This window comes from Montipora foliosa, chromosome 12 (assembly GCF_036669935.1).
Source record: "Montipora foliosa isolate CH-2021 chromosome 12, ASM3666993v2, whole genome shotgun sequence".
Taxonomy (NCBI): domain Eukaryota; kingdom Metazoa; phylum Cnidaria; class Anthozoa; order Scleractinia; family Acroporidae; genus Montipora; species Montipora foliosa.
Genome location: NC_090880.1, coordinates 11,793,047 through 11,803,046, shown reverse-complemented (window position 1 = coordinate 11,803,046; position 10,000 = coordinate 11,793,047). Strand labels below are relative to the sequence as shown.

At 41.9% G+C, this 10,000-nt stretch overlaps 2 protein-coding genes and 3 non-coding genes across 6 annotated transcripts in view; 2 read left to right on the top strand and 3 right to left on the bottom strand.

Moving 5' to 3' along the window:
* The window catches only part of LOC137979775 (nuclear nucleic acid-binding protein C1D-like), a 47,004-nt gene that overhangs the window by 28,189 nt on the left and 8,815 nt on the right, over window positions 1–10,000 (top strand). The window contains exons 1-2 of one of the 2 annotated variants that reach the window (XM_068827124.1): window positions 7,683–7,847; window positions 9,233–9,299. In XM_068827124.1, the coding sequence (XP_068683225.1) occupies window positions 7,707–7,847; window positions 9,233–9,299 (208 nt within the window). In that variant the 5' untranslated portion in view covers window positions 7,683–7,706. Of the gene's footprint in view, window positions 1–7,682; window positions 7,848–9,232; window positions 9,300–10,000 lie in introns of those variants that run through there. The other variant, XM_068827123.1, reaches the window with a different exon arrangement.
* On the bottom strand, window positions 1,633–1,704 carry Trnap-ugg (transfer RNA proline (anticodon UGG)). The gene has a single exon. It is a non-coding gene; the product is annotated as a tRNA-Pro (tRNA).
* On the bottom strand, window positions 3,140–3,211 carry Trnav-cac (transfer RNA valine (anticodon CAC)). Its single transcript has one exon. It is a non-coding gene; the product is annotated as a tRNA-Val (tRNA).
* Window positions 3,814–3,887, top strand: Trnan-guu (transfer RNA asparagine (anticodon GUU)). Its single transcript has one exon. It is a non-coding gene; the product is annotated as a tRNA-Asn (tRNA).
* LOC137979127 (uncharacterized) lies at window positions 6,094–7,499 on the bottom strand. Its single transcript, XM_068826318.1, has one exon. The coding sequence runs from the start codon at window positions 7,444–7,446 to the stop codon at window positions 6,862–6,864; it is 585 nt and encodes a 194-aa protein (XP_068682419.1). The 5' UTR covers window positions 7,447–7,499; the 3' UTR covers window positions 6,094–6,861.

Here is a 10,000-nt window from a genome sequence, read left to right as displayed (position 1 = left end):
ACTGAACAGGTCTTGTTCTTTCTCAGGGAAGAGTTCTGGATGGTGAAGCCTAGAGTAGCTATAAAGGAGGTTCTTGGGAAGTGCTTACTATGTAAGAAGCTTATGCCCCGTAAGATGAATCAAGAAATGGCCGAGCTGCCCAAAGTTAGGCTGACCCCTTTTGAACCCCCTTTCACGTTCAGTGGAGTCGATTACTTTGGACCTTTTCACGTGAAAAGAGGGAGAGGAAGAGTTGCAGAGAAACGTTGGGGGGCGACTTTTGTGTGTCTGAATTCGCGTGCAGTACACCTCGAAGTCGCGAAGTCTCTAGATACTGATGATTTTATTCTTGTTTTGACCAGGACGAACTTTGTTGGGGCAGATCGCGAAATCAGGGATGCCGTAAATCGAATTGATAATGACAAGGTTGGAAGATAATTGATGCAGCGTGGATGTAAGTGGGTGTTCCACCCTCCTAAGGCCTCCCACATGTCCGGAGTCTGGGAACGATTGGTAAAAACGGTAAAACGAAGCTTGAAGGCCATCCTGGGAAAAGATCTTATCAATGAAGAGGTTCTCCAAACAGTGTTTACCGAGGCTGAGCGTATCGCTAACTCTAGACCTCTGACAAGAAACCCTTTTAGCCCTGATGACAGGGAACCTCTCACGCCAAATCATTTCTTGAACATTTGCCCTTCTACGAACCTGCCCCGGGAAGTTTTTGAAGAGAATGAAAGGATGAGCAGGAAGAGATGGAGACAAGCTCAAGTTCTTGCCAATCATTACTGGAAGCGTTGGTTGAGAGAATATGTCCCATCGTTGCAAGAAAGACAAAAGTAGAACCAAGTTCGAAGAAACCTACGCATTGGAGACCTCGTCCTGATCGCTGATGATAATGTTCCAAGGAACCAGTGGCCCTTATGTCGAGTTGCAGGCGTGTTCCCTGGCAACGATGGATTAGTGAGGAGTGTCGAAGTGAAAGCTAAAGGATCTTTTTTCAAGCGACCAGTTACCAAGATTTGTTTGCTAGAAGCGGCAGATGATGAAGAAGGACAGTGAGCTTCGCTGAACGGCCTGCTTGGTAACAAGAATGATTTTCAAATAACATGAACTTCGGTCAAAAGGCGTTCATGGGGGGCGCGATGTTGTCACCGGAACTACTTTCTGAACCGGAACTCGAGTACACGTCATCTCCCATGATACCTCTGGGTCATACGCCATGTGCTGGAAGAGTCGGACATGTTTAGTTTGAAATTGTTTGAATATTCTTTCCATCGAACGAAAAATATGGACTATGTCGCTTTTGATTGACTTCTACCCGGACTCGTCAACATATGTAAGTTTTGTAGAATTTTCGCACTCGTTGTTTTTGAAACCTATTTCTGACAGCTTTCATAAGATACACTCATATCTGTTGCAGCGAATCTACTACTACAACAACAACTTGTGAGATCGAAATAAAAGGCAGAGAAACCAGTAGAACCTGTGTACGTGAAACTGTTGTCGAATCTCGATATTCACGGAGCCGGGATTGAGAGAATTGCAGGAGTGACTACAGCTACGTTGACCTCCAATGGCGAAAGAAGAGTGTGCCGTATGTTGGGGCGTGATACTGACGGCAAGTTCTTGATCTATGAACATTGCTGTATAAAAGGGCCTGTCCGGCAGTCGAATCCGGGACCTCTCGCACCCAAAGCGAGAATCATGCCACTAGACCAACAGGCCGTGCAGGGAAAGCTACCGTCACGCCCACTGTGTTGCAAATTACTTGAGCGAGAGTTGAAAAGAAACCCTACCACTTGTCCTAATGTGGTGGTCTATGTCTAAATTGTCTCATTGTTAATCACCACGTGAGTGAAGTAGCTGAGTTGAGGCAATTCGCGTTTAACAGGTACCGATGCACAGACCCAGACGGACAGAAGGAAAGTGCATTTTCTTCGACTTGACCACAGGCGCCCCAAGCTGAAAATACGTGGTGTATGCGACAGTTTGTGTATATAGAGAATTGTATTGGAAAATTACCGATCGTAAAAAAATTGTGTAAATAACTATCTCATTTGAAATAAAGTTTTCCTACCTCAAATGTGTGACCAACTTGTCTCTTTTGGCGAGTTTCGAGCCATTCTGACGCCGTTTAGTGAAGTCATCCGGAAGGCCGTTGCTGAAATAATGGGAAGGCCGGTGACTCCGTCCATCGCTGGCCAGACCTCACTCCACAAATCGTTTTCTTCTCAACAGGAAAAGTCCCGAATCGCAATAAAAACAACAGTTCCATAAAGCCCAATAAATTTCACTCCAAATACGTGTGTTTCGGCGGCCGAAAGACTCGTGGCGAACGAAAACTTTGCCTTAAAATTCACCGGGTAGTCAACAACGGAAACTCGCAAGATGGTTTCAGCCTCAACTCTGATTGGTCCATTTGAATTTGACCGCGCGCTGGCAACACGACCGTTGTTGACTGCCCAGTCACAAGTCAACAACGGTCGTGTTGCCAGCGCGCGGTCAAATTCAAATGGACCAATCAGAGTTGAGGCTGAAACCATCTTGCGAGTTTCCGTTGTTGACTACCCGGTCACAAGCCTCTGAGGAAAGCCGAAGAGGTGAATTTTAAGGCAAAGTTTTCGTTCGCCACGAGTCTTTCGGCCGCCGAAACACACGTATTTGGAGTGAAATTTATTGGGCTTTATGGAACTGTTGTTTTTATTGCGATTCGGGACTTTTCCTGTTGAGGAGAAAACGATTTGTGGAGTGAGGTCTGGCCAGCGATGGATGGAGTTACCTCCCTTCCCATTATTTCAGCAACGGCCTTCCGGATGACTTCATTAAACGGGGTCAGAATGGGTCGAAACTCGCCAAAAGAGACAAGTTGGTCACACATTTGAGGTAGGAAAACTTTATTTCAAATGAGATAGTTATTTACACAATTTTTTTACGATCGGTGATTTTCCCATACAATTCTCTATATACACAAACTGTCGCATACACCACGTATTTTGAGCTTGGGCCGCCTGTGACTTGACAACATATGATCACTGGTCTTTGGAGATTGCGGGACTGCAGGTTGTTGGGCTGGAATAAACATGGTGTAGCAGTCTTCAAAATGAGAAACCTGGAGTTGTGGTCGTTTAGCTTCAGCTATAGGCTCCTCAAAAATGCATTTTGTTTTCGGCAGGATTTGAACCTGCGACCTTCCGCGTGTGAGGCGGACGTGATAATCACTACACTACGAAACAAGCACGACTTTGTGAGCGGTTAAACATTTGCGGGCTGTTAAGGAGTATGAAATTAAAAAGGATCACTGTGCTCTCAAGTGATCCAAATTTCACAACTGCACTCTTCTGATGTAAGGCTTTTCTTTTAAGAATGAGGAACTTCAGGCATTGCAAAAAGCGTATTTAAAATCAGGCTTGCTTTTAAAGTTTCTTTGTCTTTGGTGTGTGTGAAACTCGAAGATTCTTGCGGAATAGAGTTGTCACCGTGAAATGGAACATTAAGATACTGGAGTGTAAGTGCACGGAATAAATGCTCTCAAGGGTTACCACTAGTGCAACAAAATCAAAGGAACGTTAAAAATTTCTTCAAAGACGTTGTGGGCTGGTTGTTTTGTCGACAGCTGTTGGAAATAACGAAGCAAGTGAGGCATGAGTAGAAGGAAATCAAAGGATCGTTAACAACACGTTCTGGACTGGTTGTTCTTTTTCTCGACACTGCTACTTTCGTGTCTGAAAAGGTCAAGAAAAAATGGCTGCAGGAATTTAGAAGGCTCATCGCATAGTCGTGGTCAAGATTGAGTGGAACTTTATCCAATCATGTCCTCGGCCAAGCGGCAGACCTGTCTCTGTGGCGCAATCGGTTAGCGCGTTCGGCTGTTAACCGAAAGGTTGGTGGTTGAAGCCAACCCAGGGACGCTTACTTTTGATTGGCATAGGCCAGCTGTAGGCAAACAAGTCAAGGTTGGCCATGACTAAGGGGCCAATCGGAAGATCACTTCGTCACCTTCGTCAAAGCGAGTCTATGTGTGAGGTCTTTGCCTTGAAAGCGATTTTCATTCATCTGTAGAGTTGATTACGGGCGTTTTTCGGGTCAACATAAACAGCTTTAAAAAATGGAGGATTCCAAGTTTCCTGAAAAAATCAGCAGTTGGAGGTCATTCCTCCGTGAGGCTCCTTTTCTGTCACTTGCCATGAATGTCCCAGTGATTTCACAGTCACCAGGTGAACAGGAGTTCCCATCGTTGAACCAATAGAGACCTTGTTTAGAAGTTTACAGCGGATAAACTGCTCTTCATTCCAAGGAAAGATTCGCAGACATGACATGATTAAACTTGGTAACAATACAACAGGCTGCCTGTGGAAACTCCGGGTGTCGATTTCGGTACCTCCCGCATACGAAGTGGGCGCTATATTCCCCGTTTCCCGGAACCACGCTTGGTAAGTGATAATTATGCGATTTGCACTTAAATGTTTGCCACCGCGATGCCTTGAGCTTCTTATTTGCATCGTCTGTTTTTGCCTCGACACCTCGTCGTCCGTGATCAGATATATCATTGAAGAGAGCATCAGGTCGAAAGAAAGCTTAGGATTAGGCACAAAAGTGACACGAGCGACCAGCTATGGAAATGTCACAAGACCACTTGTCAACGTTAAATCTTATGAGTAAGAGAGAGTATAATGTCATCCAGCTCTGTGGTTTAGAAGACAACTCGACCAAGGTGAGAGCATCCTAAGACAAGGCATTTTACTGCTGCCGCCATATTGACGATTTCTAGTTAAAGTAATTTTCATTGTTTTCATATACGAACAGCCATGCAGTCAAAAGGCACTTTTCGTGCTGGCATATACAACCAGACTTTTGAGACCCGCATATACGTGCATTTTAGCGCATATACGCACATTTTAGCACCAGTATATATGGGCCCTTTTAGGAAGCGTATGTTTGGCCATTTAAAACGCGCATATACGCGATCTTAATGGTCGTATACATGGGCTCAAAGCCCATACGTATCGTATTTAAAAGAGTATACGCGGCAGAAAAACCCGCGTATACCCTGTCGTAATTTTGAAACGAATGGGCAACCATAGTTATCGAGATTCCTATACAAATCCTTATAATTGTTTACCTTTTGACTCTGGGCCACCTGTGGTCACAGTAATGTTAGCTAGTTTCCATTCCTCCTCTTCTATGAGCGGCCATTTCAGGAACGTTTTCGTGAGTCCTTCGGATATTTCCGTACTCTTAGTTGTGTTTCTGTTTTATATGCTCAGATTGGACAATTTCTTTATGATTTTGAGTTACAATGGTTGTTTTGGTCTTGGTACACTTTTAAAAGGCAAATAGGAAAAATTCCAAAATTTTTGTTCATTTCACCTTTAGGAGAAGGCGGCAGATTCAGAGGTAGGGAGTTCAAGATCAAATGTTGCCCGGCCTGCTGAGTATACAGAAAGGTCTTGAGAAATGTGCAATTTCTGTTGGTAGCGTTGTGTAGAGTGAGTAGTATTCTGGGGGGGGGGGGGGGGGATAGGATGGAGGTGATGGAGAAGACCAGGGAGGGGTGAGTGAGTAGAAGGGAGGGAAAAATGTCAATTTTTTTTTAACCCCCTAAAAAAACCAAGTCCCAGCTTTTTTAACTACACCTCCAAAAAAAGAACAATCTCCTTTTGAGACAGTTGATTAAAAAAAAAACAGTTTAAGAAATTTAAACGGGTTTGAAAAAAAATCAAATATAAAAAATTTAAACCCCAACATATACGTTCCTTCTTCGACGGAACGGAATAAGGGAAAATTTTCTTACTTTTACGACTTGTAGCAGTCTCCCGCTTGCCGTTTCACGTAAACACGATGCTAAAATAATTTTAACAACCGGCGTTTGAGGTATAAGTTTACCGTCTTTACGATAACGTCGTAAGGTTTCCAGTTGTAAGTGGTTCTCTTGCTTTGCAGTTTTGGATGGAGAATATACTTTTCAATGAGTTCAGGGCTGGGCAAATGACTTTAAGAGAGAGTTCCAGAATTTCCACCCCTACCCCATCCCATTTTCTTTCCGCGCAATTGCAAAAATCTAAAAATATATATATCAACACTCGAGGGAAAATACTTGAGCCACTACAAGCTCACTACAAGACTTGTTTTAATAAAATTACATTTAGTACTACTAGTATAAGAAATACTGAACTGCTGACGAGTGAATGGACAAAATAAGTGATCCACGTTATAATATATCAATGCCACAAACTTCTACCAGCAGCAGAGGCAAATACTAATTCCTTATAAAGAAAAGTAAAGAATAGGAATACTTGATAAAAAAGCACATTTGCAAATTTGGCATTTAAACAGCCCAGGCCAAACAGAAATACCTACGCAAAAATAACCAGGAAACATTCTGAGGAAAAATTCGAAAGTCTATATAAAACATGTGTTTGTCGTTCATTCAAACAATAAAAGTGGGAATACAAAATGATCGGCAATTTGTAAGAAAAGTTAAAAGAAAGTAAAGTAACTTTGGCTCAGTTTGGAACTACTCGTGCTGGCCGGAGTTATTTCTGCTGGAGGCAGCCCTCAGTTAACTCTTAACACCAATGGAAATTTTCCGTGAGTCCGCTGCATCTGTACGATTTATTTGCGAATAGCCAGACGATTTAATTGTTGATTAAAATGAAACGAATACCGTAACGCTCCGGCTAAGCGAAAACGTCGAGCCAGTGTAGTGCCGAACCCATTGGAGAATTTGACCTGCGAGTGGAACTTGAAACAGGCCTAAGTCAAAAGGTCGTCACCATGTTACAAAATTTTTATTCATGCATACGGTTTTCAAAATGATAAAATATTTGCCAAAAGTTGTAGTTTAAGGGTATTAGTAGATTACAACAGTTCAATGTGAAATCTTCAGTACCTTCTTGAGCTTTTTTCAAATTCTTTCACCATATCGCTCAATTTGTGCATAGCTTCGTAAATGCCTTCACCATTCTTTGCGCATGCTTCTTGAACATGCCATGGATTCGCTTTATGCTGCAACAGAGAAAGCTTTTGAGCAAGATCGTTCGCTTTCAAGGCTCTCGGAAGATCTTGCTTATTTCCCACAACAACTACCGGAACCCTCTCCATTTCCGGGCTTTCAAGAACACTGAACAGCTCGTTTCTTGCTTCTGATATCCTTTCCAAGTCAGAGCTATCAACAACGAAAATCAAGCCTTGGGTATTCTGAAAGTAGTGCCGCCAAAGTGGCCGGATCTTCTCCTGACCGCCCACATCCCACACTGTAAAAGTGACCCCCTTGCATGGACTTACGGTCTCCACATTGAAACCAATGGTTGGAATGGTGCTAACGGTTTCATTTAACTTCAGTTTGTACAAGATCGTGGTCTTCCCAGCTGCATCAAGCCCCACCATCAAAATACGGGCTTCGTGATTTGAAAAAGATTTCAACAGTTCGCTCATTCTCGAGAAAAACTGAGATAGTGTCATACCCATTATCAAAATCTTGGCAGTCGAAGGGCTGAAGTTACTCAACTCTGTCTTCTTTTACATTTACCTTTTAATGTGCTGAAAACTGCGCATCTTATATATACTCTTTTTGGACTTGCTGTAATTCAGAACATAATTTTTGTTCACTTTCCTCTTTCCACGTTGCACTTTTTGACGTTCCTGAATTTTGACGTCAGTTGCTACTAAATATAGAAACACCATTATTAGAGCCCAGGTTACTGTCAGTTTGTAGAACAATTTCCAAGATGGCGGCCGAAGGCGAACCTGAACCTGATTTACCACAAGAAGTAACTGAATCACTCGAGACTTTTCATGAAGCATTGGGCAAGGTTGAGGATGTCTTTAAGCCCCTCTTGGAGACCTCTGTCGATGAGATGAAAGAAAAGGTAAAGACGTCGAGTAAATTGATGCTGGTGTTCACGAGAGCTTGAGCATAAAAATTAAGGCTAACACACGTGGACAATAATAGATGGAGAAACCCAGCTGGAAACGAGTTGGCGGCTAACAAATCCTGTTGGGTTTTATGGCGGAATAGAACCCAAAACTTCAGCTTGTACGTAAAGGCGTTTGAAAAATGTGTTTTATCGGTAGTAATCATTTAGCTGATCAAGCGATTGCATTGTTACTGCTTAGCTTGGAGACTCTACAAATCATTTTGAAACTTTTGAAATCAAACGGGTGATTTCAATTCAAATCAAAAGTGGGGTGGACTTTCATATACCGGACTAAAATGGCGGAGGAGAAAACCTGCGCTAAAGTATAGTGTTGATTGCAGCTCAGAGATACTGTTAGCGTCCATTGAAGACGGAAAGTCTTTCGTTATTCATAGCCATTAGATTTTCTTGTATTCCAAATTTCACTCAAACAACAGTAAATTGTGTTACACAGAAACATATTACAAATAGCTGCACCACAGAGCGCTTGATCAAACTTGTTATTGCCGAGTTGAAGTCAACTAACTTCTGTTTAACATGAAATAAAGGAAAAACTTAGGCTACAGCTGTAAATAATAATATTTGCATTGCACAAGAGTAAACAGGTAGTATCACAAATCTACCGTTTTTACTCAGCAGGGAATCATAGGCTGTGAATGATTTCTAAAGCAAAAGGGATGCTTTTTGTTTAATTTTATATTAAGGCTGAATGTTTAAAATCTTAAATGCTTGAATTGGTTTTGGGCACAGTATACGTGTACATGTATATATTATATATTGTGGTTCCATTTGATGGGCATTGATCATTTTGCATGAAGTCATTCCTTTGGCTAGACTTGTCATGTGTTTTGCACTTAAGTTTTGGAATGCTTATCTCTGAGCTACTCTGTTCTTGGAGGAAAAAACCCCTCATAGAAGAATAAAGGACCAGCGTACATGCTTTCACCCACATACATTTATACATATGACTTTGAGTTCGGTAGCCTGCTTGCAGGCTGTAATTAGTGTTTTGAAGCGCAAGGTTCAAGAGATTCCAAGCCTGGTAAATTTGGTCGCCCTAATATAGACCACTTTCATAAATGGCGACCACTTTTACATTCTTTTGTCTTTATGTTAATTAGACCTACTGTCCTCATTTTAAACAAAAGTTCTCTTGAAATTTGCTTGTCGTAGCGAGGCTAGTTAGGCTTACATTTAGCATTAAAGCAAAAGAATATTTTATCTGGCCGCCAGTATGAAAGAGGTCAATTGGACGATATAGTGGAGGATCTGGGACAAGTGACAAAGCGAGTCTATGGATAAATTTTTATTTCTTTTTTTCTTAATTTTACCATTAGATGAATCCACTAGAGAGTGCCAAACTTGATCTTGTGGTAGCTTATGCTGTTAACTCGATGTTTTGGAGTAAGTCAAAATCAAGCTCTTGTAAAATTTCATTCTGTCTAGTTCATTGTCCTCCTCTGACATATTAAAAGCCATTGTGTTTGATTTGGAATGACACAAGGTTTGGTGTTACATTTAAGAATAAAGCCAGCCATATTGAAATAATATTATTGCTGAGTGACGATTCAATGACTCCATGTTGTAATTAGCAAGGTAATTAAATTCAAGGCTGTGCTCTAACGGCGCCCGGTCGCCTGAGGCGACTAACATTTGTTTTCGGGCGAGTGAGAAAAACTACCCGGTCGCCCGGCCGGGCACTCTGGCTTTATTGTATTTCTAGCTGATAAGGCGGCTAAAAATTTTAATATGTTGGTGGTTACAGTTTACGAAACCTCTCAGAAAATGTTTTTTCTTCGTACAAAACAGTCGGTTCAAGGGCCGTTCCACATGATTTCACATGTGACATAATCTGTGACTTTGCACGTGACGGCCGGCGGCCGCACAAATTTCGATTCTTTCTCAAAAAAATAGCATTAAATTTGGAACGTGGAGTTTGGCATTTCTTGGTTATAGTTTAAAAAAAAAAGTGCGGCCGGCAAAGCGGTGTAATTTACTTTTGTATGAACCCGGGAATCGCAGGTTATGCAATAGTTTATGCAAATTTAACATTTTTACAATTTTTTGCGGCTGCGCCTGCTTGGCTAAAATACATTTAGGTTATG

What these genes read in the sequence shown, in the direction of transcription:
- LOC137979127 (XM_068826318.1), bottom strand. Translation starts at nt 7,446, where the DNA reads ATGGGTATGACACTATCTCAGTTTTTCTCGAGAATGAGCGAACTGTTG.